The 23367-nt window shown below is 43.9% G+C and overlaps 1 protein-coding gene across 3 annotated transcripts in view; it reads left to right on the top strand.

The window, feature by feature from the left end:
* LOC139102987 (protein tramtrack, beta isoform-like) overlaps window positions 1-23367 on the top strand; it is a 69790-nt gene that overhangs the window by 34486 nt on the left and 11937 nt on the right. The window contains exon 6 of one of the 3 annotated variants that reach the window (XM_070657263.1): window positions 10246-22737. The exons of the other annotated variants lie outside the window; for them this stretch is intronic. Coding sequence (XP_070513364.1) covers window positions 10246-10538 — 293 coding nt within the window. The 3' untranslated portion in view covers window positions 10539-22737. Of the gene's footprint in view, window positions 1-10245; window positions 22738-23367 lie in introns of those variants that run through there. 3 annotated transcript variants of the gene reach the window in all.

The raw sequence follows: 23367 nt of genomic DNA, 5'->3' as shown, positions 1-23367 counted from the left end.
GTTTCGCGCGGCACCTGGTTTAACGATAAATAGGGAGGAAAAAAGGAAGTAGACAGGGAGAGGAGGGAAGACGATGCGAGTGCGTTTCCCGCATATGATCGTCATTCAGCGAGGGAGACGCGAAATCTTGTAGCAATACTATACCGTATGGGCTACTGTGTTGAATCCACGTACATAGATCATGCGACCACACTCCTCAGCATATATGCAGTTTAGTCGAATGTACCGGGAGAGAGAGATAGAGGAGAGGCCACACACAATGGAGGGTGGAAAATACACTGTTCTCTCCTGTTCCCATCGCTGCATTCTCCCCTCACCCTTCTCTCGAGCCACCCTGCTCGTCTCTCTACGGCTGCTGCGTCTCTTCGTCTCTGCCTCCCCTCCTGCATCCCTCCTCTTTGACGGCTCTTTCTGGCACAGCGCGCGGTGATCGATGCCGGTATATGAGAGAGAATATCGGGCTCTACGCGGCGCGAAGATTGGGCGTTGTTAACACGGGCGATTTTTCAGATCGTTCGCTCTCGCCTAATCGGTTTTTACACAAATTTTCGTGATTGCGCGAAATGGAAAAATTAGCCGGTGAATCGTACGGAGAATTCGCACGGTGGAAGCCCAGCGTGTCCTTAATTCGCAACATATTTCGATGCGCCTGTTCTTTATTTATTCGTACGATTTCTTCAAACGAGAAACGTTCTTGGACGGTGAGCAAAATTTACGTCAGGTGTAACCATTTGTTTCGCGGACATGTAAAAAGAGAAAAAAATAATAAAAAAGCCAAGGGCTTAGTAAATTATATTATTCGCATCTGGGTAATAAGATAAGAAGAGATGAAAGTTATGCCGAGATATGCATTCGGATGCATTATTCAGAATATAAACTGGCGTATATTCCTTTCGCGCGTATATCAACGTTGCGGGCCGAAAAATAGAGACAGCTTACGTGCGCAGCGCCCGGTACAAAGTGTGTTAAGCTACGAAAGGGCTCGTGCCCGTTTCTCTTGCTCTCCTCTGCATAATAAATCTCTCCGAGTATCCCTACCGTTATTCTGTCCTTCCCTCAGTCCCCATTTTCTTCCCGTCTCTTTTCCCCTTGTTTACCTCCGCCCTCTGCCTATTCTCTCGCTCCCTCCTTCTCTCCCTGCTGCAAGCATTAGCCGGTGATGTTGGCAGCTGGATGCCACGCTGCTCGCCTCCGCCCTTGCATCCCTTCAAACTGAGGGATGCGCGCGCCAGGGGTAACGGACGGCGGTGACTAGCAGCGGCTGCCAGGTCGAGGCCCCTAACTTCGTGAAGTTTGTAAAGAGGAGATTGTGGAGTATTGATGGCGAGAATTCGATGACCCTTTTAGCTCCCTTGTTCCGCAAGTCAAACTTGCAGACGCGTATTAAAATTAAATGCTCAACCGATCATTAGACTTTTTTACTAGAACGGAGTTGCAGCGCGATGCTGGCGATTCTTTTGAAAAATTATTTTATTGCGATAGGTTGAAAGAGAGAGAGAGAGAGATGAGAGAAAAAAGAAAAAGAAAGTAAGCGTCCACTGGTCGTGCGGGAGTGAAATGCGGCTTCAATGCGAGACAAACGCCAGACGGCAGGAAAAGCGTCGTTGTTCATAAAGTTTCAACGCACTTTAAAACGATTGACTCCGAAGCGCCTCGGAAGAACGGCTTCCTTGTTCATAAATCTCATCGCCTACGGGTACATAAGAGGAATTGCGTCTCGCGTCGCGTGATATGAGATAGAGTTAGCTCTCTCAATAATCCACCTCGTTCGGTCGCGGCTGGGAAAATTGGCATCTCATTTACGGACGGTTCGCGTTGTACAAACAACATCGGGCCCCGTAATTTCCAGGAGGATCTAACCGCATCCGCCCTCATCCGTCTTTGTCTTGGACGCTCGCAGAAATACTTCCACTTCCGACTAAGTGTACTTCCGTGCGACGCCCACCGTCGGCCCGCCGAGCATTTAAATACGTTTCGTGCCTCGCGATTTCGATATAAATCATCATGCGAACCGCGCCTGGCAAGAGCGAGCGCCTGCCAGTGATTGTAAGGGTCGTGTTACGTCCCCCTTCCCCCTTCCCTGCCTGCGATAAGATCAGTTTCGAAGTCTCGGAAATAATCACGCTACCAAATGGACGCTTGCTTGTTACTTTACGCGCAACCCATCTGTCTTTTCCGATTCATCGCTCATATCTACTTTTTTTACGTTCCCCTCTCTGCGAGAGACATGCGAATCCTCAATCGCGACACGAGATAGTAGACATTAATCTCTTCCAGCTAATTTACTTATCATACTCTTATTTATTTTATATTCTTTTTATTTTTCCTTTCGCTTTTCGTTTAGGATTTTATTTTTAATTTATTTATTACTCATCTTATAAATTATATTTTTAATATTTTATTTATTGCCTATTTCGAAGACTTATAATTTTAAGTAATTTAATTTAATTATTACTAGTTTTTTTTTGTAATTTTTTGAGATGTAATTTTTGAAACTTAAAAATTATTTGCGGCATACACTTGTCATGCGAGCAAAAATTAAAATAGTCGTAATGCATTCAACTTTAAGAAATATCTTTTATGAATCATAAACGAAATGTTAGATTGTGACGTAAATTGCTAAAGAGGATTAAAGATCTTCCTGGAAATCCGGGTTTTTATCTGATACGTACGCTTTTACATAATTTCGCTATATATAAACTGCGCAAAATAAGGAAAAAAAAGAAATAAAGAAAAATACGCATATTAGTATGCACTTCAAGAATTCGGACTAAAAGCGACTCGATTTTACGGAAAATCCGGTGCTACTAATACGCTGAAAACACGACGTGATTTCGATAGCTTCGATTTTCTACAAAGTATCGCCGTTAAAAGATTGCACACGCTAAAACGCGACGCTACCGTTTTCGGTAAAAGCAGTTTGACGACCTTGGCGAGCTATTTTCGGGGCGGCTTATTTAATCATTCATCCGATCCGACGTTTCTTCTTTGTTAAAGCCGAAGTTCTGCAACGCCTTCGAAATGCTGAAAAAAAAAAAAAAAGTTTGCGAAACTCGCCGTTGTCACGCGAACAGGAATCGTGTGCACGTACGAGTCTGTTTACGAATGAACGACCCTTTTTACGTTTTCAACGATTTGCACGAATTGCAGATATTAATAAAAACGCCCTGTCGCGTAATAAATAAATAGCTCGGTGTTGTCGGCCAACGTCACTCGCACGTCGCATCCAAATCGAGATAGCCGTATCGATAGTCCGTCGAATCAGATATTGCGCCATCGAACTTCATTTCCGGACGTTAATTTCACAGCTTGAGAATAGTCCGCAGCTATTTCGCGAGGAGAAATATTGGCATTGTCGGTGGCACATCGATTCTCCTGCTCGATAACTAAAATATAACCAGTGTCACGCTACGTACGAGCATGTTATTGTGCTCGGCTAGCATGGCATACCCATAATTATTGAACATTTTTCCTTGTTCTAATCTCGCTATGTTAATCACGCAATTGTACCGCGGAGTTCGCGCCGTAATCGAAATATTTCTGGAGAGACCTGCACTTTTTTTTTTTTTTTTTTTTATCCATTTTGATGAGCTCGAGGAAAAAAATATGCTCTCGATAATGATGCTGTCAGGGCCCACTGCGTTGACCATCGCGCTTGTTGAACCCTCATTCCTTTTTTCTCCTCTCCTTCATATCAAATCGCGTCATAAAAAAAAATGCCTGCCTATGCGCCAACGTAGATTAATGCAACTATTTTAACTATTTAATTAATCACCTTTGAAACTAATGTTTGTGTACTTAGGAGATAGGATTTCTGTGTGCACACGCCAAAGAAAATTTTGTGCTACTCTTTTACGTGCCATTTGATGTACATAGCACATTTATAATTAATTGACTTCAGTATCAAATCACGTCTTTGTAAAGCGTGACGATAATGAATCAATAAATGGGTATGTTCAAACGCGAAGTTAATTTTGATAACTGAATTTTTGCAACACCACATGGCAGAGTTCCAGGATTCGATGATTTTAGCTTGCCGAATTGTTTTACGCCCGCTGTAATCCACGGGAGTTTTTAGAGTTTTAATTTCCCTGTTGAAACTTCAATTCTCAAGCTTCGTTTATCAATTGGCGGGGGAGTATCAGAAAAGAAAAATTTTTTTTTGGCGAGCGCATTTATTTAAAATTTAAGTGAGTAAACGAAGGTGACGAGAAGTTACCAGATCAAATATTGTAATATTTTTGTACCACATGAAGAGAGATTTGTGAAATAATAAACAGTGATTATTTAATCTAACCCACCGCGAATCACGATCGCGTGTGCTTTGCGTTTTTTTTGTCGTTTCAGCCGGAGATCCAGTTACTGTTTTACGTTTTGGTATTCGATTTTTGATTTTTATTCTGTTTCGAAGGAAAGGAGCGGGTTTTTGCCAGAGAAACGAAAGAGAGGGTGCGCGCTTTTGTAAATTTTTTTTCTAATTTCATCTTTTCTATCGTTCTCCTCGTCGCGTAACAAATTGGTTCGTGTCATAGCGTATGTGTAAAAAGCGTCATGTTTTACTTTTCCACTCTAAAGGGGACAGATTCTCGTTTACTTGGAGTACTCTTGGAATTTATCACCTTCCGACACGCAGGTGCTTTGCCCTCCCCCTCGTCATTTTCGGCCTTACTATATTTTCTCTCACATTCATATACTTATCCTCTGTCTTATTTTCTTTCTGTCCTCACTCACTTTCTCTTTTTTTTTTCTTTTTTTTTCTATCCTTCTTTTCTCTGATCTAGCCCTTACACGTCGGCCTTATCTGAATTTATGCGAGCCGCGATACGTAATCGTAACAGCAACTGACGCATTTTTCGCTCCTTCATAAGGGACGTATTTCTAACTCGGTGTTTTTCAACCTCTGTTCCATGTCGTTTCGCAATGCAGTTCAATTCGTGTGAAAACTCGCGCGTGATTATTATTTTTTAAATATTTTATTTTATTTTTTAAATTCTCTTGTATAATAAATTTCAAGTGGCAGTAACACAAGGTGTTCGAGAAAGGGACTTACGAATAGCTGAGTTTGTTTTGGGCGTTTCACGAAGCGATTGCGGGATACGTAATTATGCACCGCGGGTTTGTAAAGTACCTGTCATGTTACGTGTCTGTGTTTTATTGAAATCAAGATCAAAGGGGACTGCCGCGAGCCGTGATTTTGCGCGGAAGAGGTATATCGATGACGTGAGAGAAATTGATTTGGAGATCCTGTTTCTCTTAAACTCGCGCACGCTATGTCGAAATAGTTTGGCAATTAAATCTCCGAGTGGTAATTATCTTGGCTCTCCGACTATTGATATACAACACTTCCGCAGTCGCATCTCGTCGTTGACGCGTCGTCGAGATCTCTCGCACGTCTCGAGGCATTTCTGTCGCGCAAAAAGGGTTGAAAAACACTGCTCTAACCGAATCTAACCGAGGCTGCTGTACTAACCAGAGAGGAAAAAAGAAAATGATACTTATATGTACATGTAAATCTAAAAATAGCTCCCAACCTTGTGCATATGTATAATAAATGAAGGGGAAAAAAAGAAAAAAACCAGCGATCGTGTATAAAGCATTTCTTTCACAGCGTCGGCGGGGCGTCGTTTTCGCGGCTGCATTCCGCGCGCACTCGTCACGGAAACTTGGAAAAGAGAAGATGAAAAAGTAGCGCGGGGGCGAGATCAGGTTTCATTGAAAATCGAACGGTCGACGCGACCGACGAAAGTTTTTTAACTCGTCCGCTTCCTACCCCTCCCATTTCCCCCCCTTGGTTTCTCTTCCTCCGTCGTCCGTCGTGTTTCGCGAACCCTTTCTTGGCGCCGGCCCTCTCATCGATCGGAAGCAGCGGAGTTGACCTTTCACCTTCTTTCTCTGCTCGCCCCCGCGCCGTCACGCGAATATTATTTAAATCGCGCATTAATCGGGAACGGGAAGGTAACGTGAATGCAGCCGATCGATACGACGATACACCGCGACGGCAATCGGCTTGTTGAGGGGGTAGACAGCGATTTAACCCTTTGTGACACCCAACCGTTTCCCCGAGTAGCTGCGTATAAGGTGACGCTTGGAAACACAGGGTGATAGGGGGAAACACGCCCGGACGTAATGTAATTTGCGCAGACACGTGTAAATACAATACGCGTTTATCCTTCTTTTATATTTGTATGCGGTGGTCTTTTTATTTCAATTTTAATTATCTTTTTTTTTTTTATTCTTGCCTTCTTTTTTTGGAAGAGGGTTAGCTAGTTTTTAATCCACTGTACAGAAAGTAAGCTCGGTAATAACGGTGATAATAATACTTTACACAAGATGATTTGTTAAACGTACCGTTTTATTCTTTGCTCGGCAGTACGCCAAATTAATATTATTTGTGCAGTTATTACCGGCGCACTTGCATTTGCCGCGAGTCTACTCGTAAAGTTTCTCTTTCCAGCGGTTTCTTATATTTTTACTTTAAAATGTGCTTCGCTTCGCACGTTGCTGACTTCGCGACGAAATAAAGTGGCACGTGACGGGTAACCATCGCGAAAATAAGGCGGTTTGCAAGGGGTTAACACGCGATATCATGCTTGGGGTATTGCCGGAGTGGAGTCTCCTGCGGGAGTTCAGTCAGCCTATTCGGATCTCGAGATAGTTTCGCTCCGACAAGAAATATGGCATTCTATACCGCCGTTCTGTCACGTTGCACGCGCGTATAAAACTATATAATTTCTTCAATAACCGGAGAGAATATTTTCTTAACATTAACTTCGTTTAACTTTAGATAAAATTCTTTTCCCCGTTGTTTCGACGGCGCAAAATTTCGAAGCTACAAACGTCCTGAATGAATTCAGAGATTCAAGGATTCCGAGGTAGCAATGCGGATAATTGTTTTAAATATGAAGCAAGCCGACGGGTAACGTTCCTCGTTAAATAACTTTCGTTTAAAATAAATTTTTATGCCGTCGGTATTTCTTGCTTTCTTTCTGCCTTACTTTTACATTTTATGCTGCCATTATGATTGTCGGTGGGATATTCCCGGGATACGTGCAAATACGTTAAGTGAGGTACGAATAAAAACGAATATTGATCAGTCCGAATGGCGGCGTGAGCTTTCAGGGACTCCATTTTTCCAGATCATGGAGCACTTCGAGTGTCATTTCCCTGTCGCGCGGAATCTGCTCGGGAATAAATCACTTTCGACTCGCAGTCCGGCGCGCGCCTCTTTCTTAAAAATAAATTAAAATAGTTTTACGCGCAGTTCGAAACGGATGTATAATAGTTCTTGCTCTTGACGTAAATATCGCGTTGTTCCCCGAGACGTCTTTAAGAAACTTTTCGCCAACTCCGCGGTATTTCCTCAAAGATACCGAATTTATTTCAAATATTCCCCGACGTTCGACGAATATTCGTAGCTCGTCGTGTACATTCCTTTTCGATCCGCGTATAAAATCCGGCAAATGCGCTCGTATATTTTTGCTCGGTATTAAGCCGAACGTGTACGCGCGCAGATTGTTTGTTCTAACAACGAATCGTAATACACGGTGGATCCGGCTCGAGGAGAGGGATTTGGCATTCTGAGGTGTTCCGCGTCCCGACGACAGGGAAATTTCACGACATTATTGGGTTTATGCACAACGCAGCGCGCGCATACTCGCGCATATGCAAGCACTTCGCGACGCGGTACGCTGCCCGAACCGCTCGCAGAGTGCTCCATTACGTTTCAGGACTATCTCTTCCGTTCGAGATTTCGGTGCCGGGCACTCGTGCCTTGAGACAGACAGAACCATTTGGCGTCCCTGCATAATACAACGACCTCGTTTCGCTCGTGCATTAGGATATGGAACTATAATTGTTTCGGTCGTCTCGCGTATACGTATCAATTTCAATAATTAATTAAGCCAACCGGTACAATATCGGACACGCGGGGTGTACCGTCTAATTTCTTGGCTCGAAGCTGTCGCCTCGCGGGGATTTAGACTTCTTCGGAGCTACTCGAATCTCGCCGGCGAGACAGGTGCGAAAGGAAAATTATTTCAGTAGCGAATGTAGATCGCCGAGGTTTATTTTATTTTTATTTTATTTTTTTTTCTTTCGTTTTTTTTTTTTTTTTTAATTGATTTACCAATTTATAATTGCTCGTGGCACATTTATCGATTTTACGCACTCGGAGAATTAACGCGGTATCGGAAGAACGAGGAAATCCTTTACAAATCAGCTCGCTTTGCCTACGCACAAATCTTGTACGCCCATTTTACGCTTTTTTTCTCTGATTAATCGCACTGGTTTGGAGTTTGATCGATGTTTAATGAGGACTTACGTGTCTGACGCTTTAATCGCACGTTCTCGTCGTCCGCCTCGAGTGCCTCGCATTTCGATCGCGCCGAGAGAGCCAAGTGTTTGCACTTCGAAGACGCGCGGTGTATATCCTCGACGCGGCTCGTTCGTTATTCGGCGCACATTCCTAAGAGGCATTTTGCACTTTCTTCGTATCGAACGACAATCGCACATTTGGCAATTAACCAACAATTAACACTTAATTATGTCGCCGCGAATAATTGCACGGCCTTTTCGACGCGAGGGCGAAGAAAATCCGAGGGAAAAAGAAAAACGACGAAGACGGGAAAACAAAGCTGCAGCGACATATCGCGCATTTTTCCAACTTTTACGACGCAAGCTGCTCGGTCGCGACATTTCACGGCGTTAATAAATAAAAAATTTTTACCATTTCCTGGTGTGACGTACGGTAGTTTTTTTTTCTTTTTTTTTTATCGTTTTACGAAGGCAGTGCAAAATTCGCGTTAAATACGCGAGACCGGCAGCGTTGCTCATTTAGCTCACTCTCCCCGAAGCGTCGCTTGATTTAATATTTATTCCTTCATTACAGCCACGTTTTTTTAATATCAGATATTTGTGAAAATGGCCTGTAAGAGTCTCGCGCCTCTCACAAAGCGAAATTCCATGTTTTTAAATACGGAATTATTAAGCGCGCCTTTTGCGCATAAAAAGAGGGAAAAAGAGAAAAAGCGTCTCTCGGGCGACGAAGTTATTTGGTATATGAACTCGCGGCTCAATTTATTTAAATTTATTTAAACGATACAATGTCTTACAGTCTATAAAGAACAGCGACGCCTCAAAGGAAACGCCGTGGTAACGAATGATCGATTTTTAATCAAAGACCTCGTATTTCCCCGGTTTATCGTGAAATATAACGACGTTCATTGCGCAAGGCGTTTATTTTAAGAGTAATATAAGCTGCTTTTCTAATAATTTAAGGTAATTTTCTTTTTTTTTCCGTTATTAGCTCACGAAAATTAATTTATTATATTTATCTGGTTATGGAAAATATTTCAAAATTTAATCAATACTTTTTTTTATTATTATCATTTGTGCTTAACGAAAATTTCTCGTTCTGTCTGTCTCTGGCAATTCGACTAATTACGGGTTTAGAATAATGACATGTACACCAATGTAGATGCACACAATTCGCGAGAAGAAAGGGAGGACTTGTAAGATAAAGGAAAAAAAAGTAAAAAACGTAAAGAGGTAGGAAAGCAAGCGACTAAAAAGAACTCGGGGACGACGAACGCGCGAAATTAACGAGAGTGAGATCAGGATCGGAGGATCCAAAGATACGGAGGGATCTTAATTACATCTGCGAGGAGTTAAATGTCGGACGACTCCAGGGGACTCAAGACCTCGGGGATCTTAGAATCCAAGGATTCGAGAAGCTGAGTACCCGTAGGTTCAAGATTCCGACGATCGAACGTCTCAAGATCCTAGGACTCGGCGATCTCGGGATCTCAGAATTTCCAAGATTTCACGAATCCAAAGATTCAAAGACCCAAAATACTAATAATAATAATAAAAAAAAAAAACCGGGGGATTTGAGGATTCTGGACTCGATCCTAGAATCCAAGAGGCTTCCACGGAGTAGAATGCCTTTTGCCCGAGTATCCAAGGATCCGGCGACCCTAGAACACAGCCGCTCTAGAGCCAAACACTAAAAAGTACCCAAGTAAAAATAACACGCAAAGCGAAAGCAGCACAGAACTGGCATAGAAGTAACAGTAACGTAATCAGAGTAACATGACGAAAAAAAAAAAAATTGAATAAAATAAAAACGAAAAAAATATAAAAAAAAGAGAAAGAGAGAAACGAGTCGCGCCGGCGACCGGGTCGACTCGCCGCGTCGTGTCGGGAAGCCAACAGTTGAAAGTGACTTGTCTTGTGTTGATGTTGCAGGTTCAAAAGCCTGGCACATGCGGCTGACCTTTGACCGGGTGCCAGGCGGCTGCAACCTTCACAGGTGCAAGCTGTGCGGCAAGGTCGTGACGCACATCAGGAACCACTACCACGTCCACTTCCCCGGCAGGTTTGAGTGTCCTCTCTGTCGTGCCACGTACACACGTAGCGACAACCTGCGTACGCACTTTAAATTCAAACACCCCGAAGCGAGAAAAATCGATCTTAATGATTTCATGGCGGGCTCGTTGGCGCTCTCAGCAAGCAATGACACCATGAACACGTTATCCTAAAGACGCCGGAGGAGAGAATGAAAGATATATACATTTAATATATATTTAATATATACGCATATATATATTAAATATATATTTTTAAATATGCATATACATATATATTGAAACATAATATATAATACGCGCGCGCCCCAAAAAATTATATATATTACATATAAACAATGAAATATATGAGAGCGCGGGTGGCCGTAGCCACAGGGAGGTTATTCCGCGTTGCGGCGAAAATATGGCCCTGAAGTTACGGCCATTGGGGGGAAAAGGGCCGATCTCTCTCGGCTTTTCTTCTTTCTCGAACACCAAATTTTTTGTAGGTTCTACGCTTAAGGGATTATCGAAAAACCTTTCCTTGTAGGGGTCTTTTTTAACAAACGAAAATCGTAAAAATGGTAAAAAAAAATATATATATATATATAAATGGAACAGGAAAGATTAATATACAGCGATGTTGTACAGTTTAGTGTGCGGTGACTTTTTTTTTTTTGGGAGTGGGCTTGTTGTAGCTAACGTCGAAGCGCTGTGAGGGCTAAGTTCTTTCGTTCTTTTTTTTTTTTTTTTTTTTTTTAATTTTTAATTTTTTCCCCCTTCCACGAGTCGCCGAGGAGCAGAGGTACGCGAGCGCGAAACGTTGCCGTGATCTCGAAGCCGAGGGCTTCGCGTCGCGAGGAACCGAGAGGTCACCAATCGTGAAATTCAATTAACCTCGCCGGATGAACGAGGCTCGTTGGCGTACGACGGTCACGCTGGTGACGGAACGACGACGTGTTGCTCCTTCTAGGACTCTTCAGAAGATCCAGTTGGCTTGACGCTCCCGGTAGCGAGTCGCGTGAAATTATCTCGACGTTCTCGTCTTAAATTCCCGGAGAGATCGCGATCATCTCCTCGAGTCGCGAGGTCGAGACGGAGCAGCTCGAGCGTCGCTTTCGATTGCAGCATTTATTGCCGGCCGATTCATCGATCCGAGATAATCCATATCGCTTAGCGCAGGTCGCTTCTTTTTTTATTTTTTTTTCTCGGCGTTTCTCGCATTCGCACAAAGACGGGAATGGTGGCCTCTTCACCTCGCGCGCGAAAGCCGTCGCGCTTATGTTCGCGTCTCGTCGACGACCTAATGGATCGCGAAGTAGATCGCGACACGTTATTCGCGACGCTCGCGGGCGTCGATCCTCGTGCAACGGCCGCGTTCACGTCGCGACAATGTCCAAAGACCGGGCAGCTTTATCTTTTTTTTTTTTTTTCCCCCCCTTTCCTTTTTCTCGTGGTGAGAAAAACGAGCGCTGCGCCGATTGCCGATACTTTATAGCGAAGTACCGCGGAGAAAATGTCCGCGCGACTGGAATGATGTGAACCGCTCGCGCGGTTAATGCGTGTGTGTGTGTGTCAAGCGCGCGCGCGCGCGCGCTCGCGCCGATTTAATTACATAATTAATATAAATGCATATATAAATATAAAATGGGAGCAAACGTGGTGCCAATTTTCTCCCGTAGATGCTGCTGCCGACCGATCGGAACGGCAAGACGCGGCAGCCGGAAAGAATATTAATGAATCAATTAATTAATTATAATGATATCTATTAATTATTAAGCTGAGTCGCTGGGAGTAATTCATTCGATACGCAGGGTGAGTCGTATAGTTGTTGAAGAGTTTATAGTTGGATTTCATATTAGATTGTAATCGTAATGTATTACCAGCCTTCGGAAAACCAGTAGCAATATTAATATACGCGCGCGCGGATCTACGCAAAAACCCGCGACTTACAGGAAACTTACATGCGCACACGCGTACAGACGGCACACACGGGACCCTCGCGACCCCCGAGCCTTTCGCACGCGATCGCACCAAGCGCATCTCGCGTAAGATCGGTACCGCCGCAGAAAGGACACGCATCCGCAAAACTCACCCGCGAACACACCCCGACACGCAACAGCCTTACACACGTACACGCAATACGCGCCGGCACAGCGACACCCGACATCAAATCGAGCGACAACGAACTCTCTGTCCTTTACGTTCGTGGAATTTTGATAATACGTTTGCGCATCGCGCTTTTGCAGTTCTAATATGAACTTTGACTATAAAACGCACGTTACTTGTTAATTAACACCTAAAGTCTATAATATTATAACGATTAAGCCGCGCGGCGCGCCTACGCGACGCGCCAATTTCGCGGGGCAAACGGTGGAAATCACGAAGACATTCCACGATTCGGGACTTAAGTGCGTAGGCAACAAATAAGGTTTTACTTGTATTGGATGATTTATAGAGTACTATATTTTATACTTTATATAACCTACCACACTAATATTCTACCATTGGTTGGAGATATAGTTACGTTAAAGATTAATTTTACTCAAGGGATGGTCACGATACTCGTTATCGTCGTTGCACATTGATATTTAATTGGTTGGGGTGCAATCTGTTTGTTCTTCTTTCTTCTTTGTTTGTTTTTTTTTTCTTTTTATTTTATTTTATTTTATTTTTTTTTTAAATATTTTCCCTCTCGTACATCATGAAATTTACGTGTAACGTACATATATATATACATATTGTAATCACGGTTTTACAAGGAACACGGATAAATGTACACCGCTCAGAATCAATTGGGAGACTGTTTTCTCCGAGCGTCGGCGTCGTCTGGCAACTTTTCGACGTGTCGAAGCGTCCGAGATTTGTTTTTGGGCTTAGCAAATGTAACCAGCAGTGGTTTTGACGGCACCTAGACGTCCGGTGAGATAATCTCCTAATTATTTTGAGAGAACGATTGCCTTACATATATCATGGACACACGCATACACACACAGGACCGATGAAAGAAGCACACGTTACAGAAACAGAAAGCTTTCATTATCGAAAACGCTAGCGATCCCCTACAGCGTTCAATCGTTCGGGCAGCATGAATATTTCGACGTTCTCTCCCGGAAATTCAAATCGATTGACTAAAGTCCGACGTCGAAATCGCTGCGCTTGAAGACGTTACAATCGTAACGTTGACAACGAAAGCGACTTTCTCTCTGGCAACTTCAGATTTTTTTTTTTTTTTCTTGATCCAAAACTTTTCGCTCGACGCGTTTTTTCATACCGAGTGTAAAAAAATTTTAATCTAAAAACTTTATTGACGCTGACTCTTGTGTAGTTACGGACTACGATAATTGTCTGCTTTATGGGGGTAGCTAAAAAACACACACGCACACATATACAGAGAGAAAGAGAGAGAGAAATACAGAAAGGATTACATACACGTGTACACGTATATGCAGAAACCCATAGCTATTCAAAGAGCCAAACCGCAATATTGTGATGAAATGATATTACCGTCGATCTTCTCTCTTTTTTTTTTTCCTTTTTTTTTCTCTTTGCAAAAGGGGCACTTTGCATAGTTAAGGCTACCGAGAACACGCATATATCTATAATTTAATAATATATAACCAGAATATTAATATATTATTGCAGATTAAGTATAAATATTAATATATTGGATAATTTATTTTATTTTGTTTTATCGTTTTATGATTTTATATATATGTTATTCACTGTTTTACATATACACAGCGCAACATTATATTGCAATACGCGACACACGCAAGGTTTTTATTTATTGATATGGGCGGGTTGAATCGTGTTAAGGTGCACTTGCAGGCCTACCTACTTGGCTGAGAAATCACACGTCGATTGACTTCTCTTCTTTCTCTCTTTGCTTTGCTTTTTTTTTTCCGAATTCTTTCCTATCCACGCTATCTTCGCGCCACGCGCTGTTTTTAAACGTTTTAATTGCGCTCGCCTAACGTTCGCGTTTATTGCCGCAAAAAGTTGATCCTCCAGCTCTGATTAAGTGGACACCAAGCTGTGTGATATTTATCAGATCTATTTAACGTTGATATTCATTTTTTAATATTTTTTAGAATCTGCAGAAAAACTAAAAGAAAAAAAATACACGCGGCATTATATTTGACGCATTAAATTTCTGTAAATGATACGTGAAACCTTTCAACTCTGTGATTAAAAAAGTAGAATATCCCTGGCGTGTGATAATTTCGAAGTTGATTGCAATATCTGCGTGGGTTTTAGCCTTAATAACACGAGATGAATTAGTCTCTGCCGCTCATAGGGCGACGGGGACGAGAGCGCGTGAGAGAAAATCGAAACGCGGATGGAGCAGAGTCTGGAGGAGACTGGGGAACAACTTTTACGGGCAGTGCTGATTTTCTTAATAATTCCGTCCTCGGTTGCGAGAACAGACGTACTCGAATACGGCGCTGTGTAAACGTCAATCAATTATAAAGTGCATAATTCTCACGCGACTATTCGAATCGATCGTTGAAATTACGAGCATTCCGCCAATTGTGTTTTAAATGTTAAGCGTATCTTCCAGCGGATAGCGAGGGGGAGCTGTCGTTATTTATAAGCGTTCACGTCTACGAGCTTTTGCTCCGAGGAATCCGCGATAAAAATACATCGAATCGTTTTCGTTCGATAGCATCTTTCAGTACTCGAAGGGACACCTCCTGCCTGCGAAGGAGCCGCCCGAGGGGTCTCGGTGGGACGCGTTCGCGTAGCCGACGTTCGGGGATATCTTAGGAAACGTCGAAGGCGTGATATTTTGCCGCGCGTTTCCACGATGCTGCTCTCGATACGTCAAATTCGGATAAACGACGGGCGACGGGGCACGGACGCGGCGTAGCGTGGCGGCGGTTTTCGGACTACGCGCACGTGACTCACTCCAGTGCTTTCCTCTCGCGATGCATCTGCCTGCCACGGCTGCACATTGCGGCGAGTCCACCGAGGGACGAGAAAAAGGAAGGGAAGCTTACGCGAGAGAGAGAGAACGCGAGGGAGATGTGCACGGTCGCCGAGGGGATCGATGCTCCATCGTGCGCGCGAAATTATGGCCCGACTTGCAGTCGGAACGCGGTTGTACTTAATTGGTTGACCGCGACAAAGTTTGACGGTGGAGTTTGCTTTTCATCTTTCATCCTAATATTGCGAGAGTCAACTCCGCGCTGCCGCTGTCGCCCTCGCCTCCATTAGAATGCATTCGTCGTTAGCCAGCCGACGTTCGAGAGGAGAGAGCTCCACCCCTCAGAGAAACTTCCGCTTTTTGTAGACGGTCGCCGGGCGAGTGAAATTACCTCTTCCTCCCCCTCCTCCCCCCTCCCTTTCGGAGCATCGGTGTACTCGGTTATATATTTTTTACCCCCCCTTCGTTTTTAAATTTTTCATACGGACTGTCGAATACCGCGCGCGGCGCAATTACGCGAATCGATGGAGAAGTATATTTTAATTTGACACGCGGTCAATCATAATTTATCTCGACAACGTCGATAATTTTTTTTTTTTCCGCTTTCCTCCCTTTCTTTCCCCGTTCGTATTTCCATTTACATCATTTCGCGCTCGCGGCGAGTCCTTCGATTTTTTCGCGACGACAGATACCGCCGCCGGATATCGCGATTTATTTGGCTCGTAACACTTGGACGAAAGATTTGACGGGTCGTTCGTTCATACCGAGACCGTGCCGTACTTCGGAGTTAGCTTTTTATCGGGAGATTCGTTGTTTTACTCGGGACGCGTCAACGCTCCGACAACGCTTCTGCAGCTTCTGTCATTGTCCCGCTCGCGGCTGCAGTGACGCGCCGCGTGGTTTTCCCGTGGAGTTTCTCCGGTATCGCCGTACTTGGTGAGCGGGTTTCACTATTTTTTTTTTTTCCGTGTCACGTTTTAATTTTCTAATGGCCTTTTGAAACGATGTAGTCGCGCGTCCGACGCGTGAGGCAAAAAAAGAAGAAGAAAAAAAAAACAAAGTATCGTGCAAAGAGCGACACTCCAAAATTTAAAATATTTCCCTATTCGCGTTGCTCCGGTGTTTCTTTGAGAGCCTCGCTCTCCACTTTACGTTTCAAAGGCTGCGCCTAATTTGGAGGAGCTCTCGATTCGACGATCGCAACTCGGCTGAATTTACGTGTCGCGCGACGATCTTCTCCGAATTCTCATATAAATTTCGTCGGATTTTTCTTTTTTTTTTTTTTTTAAAGTGTTTGACCGAGCCCGCACGCCTGCTGTCATATATTCAAATTCCGGGTGTCGAAATGCAAAGTCGCGAAAGAGGATCCAGGACAAGGCGCGGATTGCAGGGTGAATAAAGAGGGAGGGTGGGAGGAATAAAATCGTAAGGCAAATCGTTCGCCGGAGTATAAAGCGCGAATAAGTTAGACGACGCTGAGAACAGCGCGATAACCGAAAGGAACCGCGAGAACGCACGTGGCGACGAAGCGAAACGGCGACGTAAAAATCCTCTTCCACGTTGCTGAGAAGCGGCGACGCGGACGGCGGCTAGCTCGTCTGGATTTTGACGTGCAGACGGAACAATTCGCGTCAATTACATCTACGAATCGACGGCGACTCCATTCACGGTTATTTTTCCGATATTGCGTGCGCATTCGCGTTCTCGGTGGATCACCAGTGTTTTTCGAATCGGATTTTTCTTCTCCCTTTTCCCTCTGCCGCGTTTTCGCGCGATGTATTATAGTAGAACCCGAGGAGTATGAAACGTTAAGCCTTCAACGCGGACATTACGCAGCTTAAAAAAGTTCTCTGAAAATATATCTAAAATATACTCGATTCTGACAAATAAAATTGATTGAAGTAAAAAGACAAACCTTTTAAGATAGATACACGATCGCGATGTCTTATCTCGATACTTTTCGTACTTTATATATATGCTGTCGCGTTTCGGCGAGAGTTCGCGATAAGAATTAAAGTCTTGGGCTGAAATTTTTTAAAGAGATTCGAATGATCGCGGTAAAATAGATTTTCGCGATAAACCGATACAAATGTCCGGGATTTCAGGAAAGCCCGATCCGAGGATGGCTCGAAAGACACTGATGATTCACGTGGCTCCGCGATCCTTCACCGATCGAACTCCGCATCGCCTACCACTTGGCTCGGCCATCGCATCCACTCAGCTATTTATCCGTAAATGTTCGAAATACGTGGCGTGCCAAACATCGTGTCTCTCATGTATGCACGCAATCGGCGAGCACTCCGATCGCCGTGAGGGCCGAGCGATCGATACGAGCGTGAAAGCACGCGTTAGATTTCCGACCACGAAACCCCATGATGAAACGCGAAATTACGGCAGCCGGGAGAGCCCAAATCAAATTCTATGGGAAGTCCGCGAGTGAATTCACGGGATTCAAACGGTGGTTTGCGCGACGAACGATATCAAAAACTCCGGAACATTTTCGACGTGCAAAATTTTCAGGCATCACGGTAGAGTCGGGCGAAATTTTTCGCCGAGAGATAACTGTCGCGAGGGGGGATCCGAGACTCGAATCGCACCCCAGGAAATTCGGAGGCTCGATCTTTTCGGAGTTTAATTAACTTCCACTGCAAATCTTTTTTTTTTTTTTTTTTTTTTTTTTTTTACTTTGAATGCCGCACGACGCGTATGATTTTTTTCACCTGCACGCGCCGGAAACCTACGCGGCAAACACATAAATCGTTAACGCGCCGATGGCTGTCTGGTGTTTTGTACGGGCACAGCTATTTGACAGTTTGTGTATGGACAATTCCGGAAATTGACAGTGGCCGGCCGCATTGCCAGCTGAACGTCCGACGTCCGCGGATGATGGCGCGAGTGAAAAGTCACGCGTCTACGAACGCCACTGAATAATAATCGCGTGGGGTACATTAATAAACAGCTATTGTTTATGTAAATATTGCGCGATGGAAAATCGAGTGTTGATTCTGACGTTATTGAATTAATTATTGCGCGCTTTACAGACATAATACTCGCAGATTGGCGGCCGACCTCGCGACGGACTAATGACAACAGTAGAATGATTCGTTACGCAGTGATTAGTTTATTTGCAAATTAAATTTCGCAAAAATTTCGATTAAAAAGGAAAAAGGAAAAAAAAATCTTTGCAAGAACAATTTGAAGAAACGCCGAAATGGAGTCGTCGTAAAAAAAAAAAATAATTAAATGCGCGACTGCACGTAAAAGAGCAATTACGTAGAAATTCCGTCGATTAATATAATATCACGTGTTGCGTGACTTTAAATACCTCCGACTCTTTTCGTCGCGCGTAGTTATCGAGCCGGTCGCTCGCACGGATCCTCTTCTGAATAGTTTATCGTTCTGCGACCACGCGCGCGTCCGAGAGGCAGGCGTCGCGAAATTCGAAGATGCGCCTAGGGAAAACGGATCTCTCGATATAATTTTTCGTTAATAAATAACTGTCCGGCGGAATACGTGCCGCCGGCGATATTCGACGCGACGAAACGTCCCATTTCGTTTCGCGTCGGTCGTCGCCGTCGAAAGCCCGTGTGCGGTTTTTCGCTCTCGACGCGGCTCTTGTATCGACATGTGATTCTCGAAAAGACGGTTCCCGAGGAAAAGCCCCGGCCGCCCACGATAACGGCGTTATGGAAGCGCGAGGCAATAACCTTTGGCGGAAAGTTTATTTTTCTGGGAGTGGCGTGACACGCAAGAAAACGAACAAGACGAATTTCTATAAAGGTTCCTCTTTTTCTAAATCCCCGTGACTTTTGTACGCTCGCCCGCGGAATTCCTTTTTATCTGCGAGCTATATACGCCGAAACTTCTCGCGTTTCGTTTTTCTGCCGGGCCAGAGAGCATAGAGGCGAACGAAAATCATGAGAGTGGAACTGTACGCTTCGGCAGTCTCTGAAGCGACACGTATATACATATGAATCACTGACCGCGCGAGTGTTCCTTGGCAATATGTCTCGTCCAGCCGAAGAGTAATCTTAAGGACTTAAGAATCTAACGCGGAAAAACTTATTAGACGATAATACTTAAATTTTCAGCCATCTAGGTGTCAAGTTTTTATGAGTGTACGTGTCACGTAAGCGCAATATGTAAGAGGAGACTTGGAAGAAATTTCAACCTTCTAGATGTGCGAAAGCTCCTTGCAATTAATCCATAGAGTAAATCGTAGCTTAAGGGGACGCGATTAATCGCGGGTGGGGGGATTTAAGGGACGAGGGAAAAACGGGCGGTCAGTGATTTATTTATGGATATCTCAGGCGCGCCGGAACACCTTAACGCAATCGAAAGCTTCGCGCTCACGTGTCCGATTGCGTATGCATCTGCAGGGACAGATGGAATAATACATCGACGCGCGAAGGAAATAGGAGCTACGAGGGGAATCCGTGAAAAAGAAAGAGAGAAATACTCGGCAACACAATTTCACAAAACATTGAATCGGCCTGCGCGCCGTCGTTTTAATTCGGGGGCCGCGGGTCGCCTGGCTGTTATATCGAAAAAAAACCTTTATTAATTATAAATGGAAATTACTACGATGTACTACTATTACTACCACTACTGCTACTACTACTATTATTACTATGACTACTGCTACTACCACTACTATTACTACTGCTACCACTATTACTACTATTATTACTACATATAGGTATTTATATATTTACAACTGCGTGGTGTGGAGTGGAACATTGTGATATAATAGATTGGTGCTAACACCTTATTGAAATTGAGATGAATTTAATGAAAAAGAAAAAAAATGAAAAAAAAGAAAAAATCGTGCAATATTGCGATAGTAAAAGATTTCGGGGGCACCGGGGGCGTTTTTGTCGCGCGGCGGACACAGTTGCGTTAACTCCGGATACTTTTCGGTACGGAGCGGGGCAAGGGCGACTAGGCGTGCGAGTGGAATAACGTTTCTCTTGAATTTTCTGAAATCCTCGTCGCGCCCGGCGATGTTATCCGATCCCGAAGTGATCGATCGACGATCGAATTCCGCGCCGCGGAGCGCGACGGCTCGACGGGCGGATCCGCGGCGTCTTGCATACGATCGCGGAGCGGGTAACTGACGGAGGGATCGGGTTGTGGACGCCGAGTACTTAAAGAAATTTAACTTCTTCAAAATTGACCTCCTTCAGGTAGAAAGAGAGAGAGAGAGATAGATAGAAGGAGAGAGTCGGGAGGAATCTCGAGTCTTAATTGTTATCGTCTTTCCCGATTACGTCTTTGGATCTTTCCTTGCACCGGGTCTTTCGATTCGAAGTTCCGCTTTGATAGCGCAAGTTTGAAGATGTTCCAGCAGCCGGAGCTTTTCCGTTCGGTCGTCGCGCGCGCGTCCGACTCTATCTCGGCGTCAGCCGGCACGCTGACGACGAGACGGGATGAGTAAAATGCTCGGGATCGCGTGGCTCGCGGGGGGCGATCGAGGAGAACCGTTCTAAACGATCGAGGATTGAGTGAGCGAGAAAAGAAGAAAGAAACTATGGCTGTGCAAGTGAACATTATGAGTGTAGTTAAATAGGCGTTACCTAGGGATTAGGCTTAGCTGATTAGGATAAGGGGCGCGTTTAGGCGTTTTGTTGATTTTTTTCACCGTCGCGCGACAGCCCCCTGGCCCCCTTTGTACATTATTAAACTAAATAAAAAAAAAAAAAAGTACTATTATTAATATCTCTTTATATAATATTATATACAAATTACGGATTAATTATGGATATATATGTATATACACACATGATATATGTATATATATCTATCTTCATATATATATATAAATATATATATATATATATATACATTTTGTTATTTTTCTCGGGGGAAGAATAAACTATAATAATTGTAAATCGTAACAATATAGGGGATCAGTGTTCCCCGCGAGAATACTGAGCGTGTTCTACTCATCATTTAAAACAAAAAGGGAAAACAAGAAATTTAAAAATAAAGTAAAATGCGAATCGGCGCGACTGTCAGACTGAAAGTTGTGATTTTACACGGCGCGTGTAAATATAGAAAACGAGCCTCTAAAATTAGATTCGACATTTTATGAACGAACGGCGAGAGGAAGAAAATCGTTATCGTTTGCATTTTTCGTGTTGTATGTTAACGTATGAGCGCGTACGAGAGAAAGTGTAAGAGATGAAGCGAAAGAGGTGTAGACAGATCGGGAGAGAGGGAGAGAAAAAGAGAGAAAGAGTGAGAAAAAGGGTGCGTGTATGCGTGCGTGCGAGAAAAGAAGGAACCAAATCGCGATCAGCGTCCTTCCTTTTTTCCCAATACGTCGTCTCGCTCTCTTTCGACACACGTCGAAGAAAAATTTGCATCACCGTCCCTGTCGCGTTCAAACGCATCGAAAGCTCAAACGTCCGTAAGTTCGACCGGCGAACTTAAAGAAAAAAAAAAATGAATATAAAAAATAATAATAATTAAAATAAGTAAAGGGAAAAAAAAAATATAGAAATATAAAAAAATTCGTTGACCGAGAAAGCCGATCGTAATTGAGGTGATTGCAAACCTTTCGTCAACGTGTGTATGCCAATTATCCGTACCTTTTCTTCCTGTTACGTTCTTTGGCCTCGAAAACTTTGCGCCTCCTTCCTTTCCGTTCGCCGAACCATTTTTCGGCTCCTAATTTTCCGATCTTTCTTTCCTTTCACCGTTGTCATTCGTTTCTTCTTCGTTTTATTTCTCTCGAAAAGATTTGCAAGCTTTTCTTTCCGACAGTGCAGTTAAATTTACGGGGACACTAGGAATAATGAATGCGATCGCGCGATGAATATTCGGATAAAAAAATAAAAAAGGGAGCAAGGCCCGTCGTCGAGGCCTTTAACGTGTTTGCGAATCGAGCTCGATCGCGTCCACGCGATCGTCGTCGCCGTTGTTCCGGTCTTTCCTGGATCGAGGAACGACGGCGATCGCTACCGTCGTCGATTCTGCGGACACGGCGGGCTGCTTGACGGCAGAGATATCTGAGATTTCAGTTACACGTATAAACTGTCGTTTGGCTCGAAATGTACAATAGCCGTATTTAACAAAAAAAAGGTAAAAAAAAAGAGAGAGAGAGAGAGAAAAAAAAAGAAATTTTCTTCTCAAAGGAACTTCTGACCATGCCGATCGATGGAATGAGATAGTTAAGGGCGTCAACCGGTTTTATCACGAGAAATTATTCTTACTACGATTACTATTTCTCTTATTGTTATTACAATTATATTCTTATCCTTATGATTATTCTAACATAAAGTCTCTTATGTTTACAATTGCATTATTATATACATCTTTAATTCTAGTGTAGATAATACGGATGATAATGATGATGATAAACAAAAAAAAAAGAAAAAGAAAAAAAAAATGGAGAATTAATCACATGTGCATTTAATGTATTTCATACTAATTTTTTGATTAAACATAATTGTGTGTTAACCGAGCCGTCTACCTTTCTTTTTTCTTCCAGATCATATTTCTTCCCCCCTTTTTTTGACAATTGACGCGGTGTCGGCGCCGACCGGTATTCAGCGCGCTCTCGGCCGGGCTTCTCCCAAGATCTCTTCAATTTTTTCGCATAATCCGAGACGCACAGCGTCTCGACAATTTTTACACTTTCCGCAGAAACCGACCGGAGGGGGACCGTAAACGTTGGTGCACGATGACGGAGCGTCGTCGAGCACCTTAGGGGAAGGTCGTAACGTCGATTCCGCGACGACGAACTGGCGAGCGTTTACGAGCGCCAAATTTTATTAGATATTAAGCGGCCGCATATATCAGGGGGATATATTTTCGCGTTTGCACGGAACGAACCGGCCTTCCCCCGGGTGTCACGGCAGCTGCATCAATCGTGGATGCTTCCTGTTGGACCGCCTGAAGGAATAGTAACGTTCAGCGCGGAGGATTGACGATATCTCATGATTAAAGCCGCGCTTAATTATTTCGCCGATTAGCCCGCTCGATAACGCTGTTAGCGCGAAATAATGGAATGCCACCAGCCCCGGCATAAACGTCACCGCGACGAGTATTCTCGTCCGCTTTGCGATCAGATTCCCGCTGCACGGCGGT

The sequence above is a fragment of the Cardiocondyla obscurior genome, linkage group LG05 (assembly GCF_019399895.1).
Source record: "Cardiocondyla obscurior isolate alpha-2009 linkage group LG05, Cobs3.1, whole genome shotgun sequence".
In the NCBI taxonomy this organism is placed as follows: domain Eukaryota; kingdom Metazoa; phylum Arthropoda; class Insecta; order Hymenoptera; family Formicidae; genus Cardiocondyla; species Cardiocondyla obscurior.
Note: the sequence above shows the minus strand (reverse complement) of the source record. Positions and strands in the feature narration are given on the sequence as shown.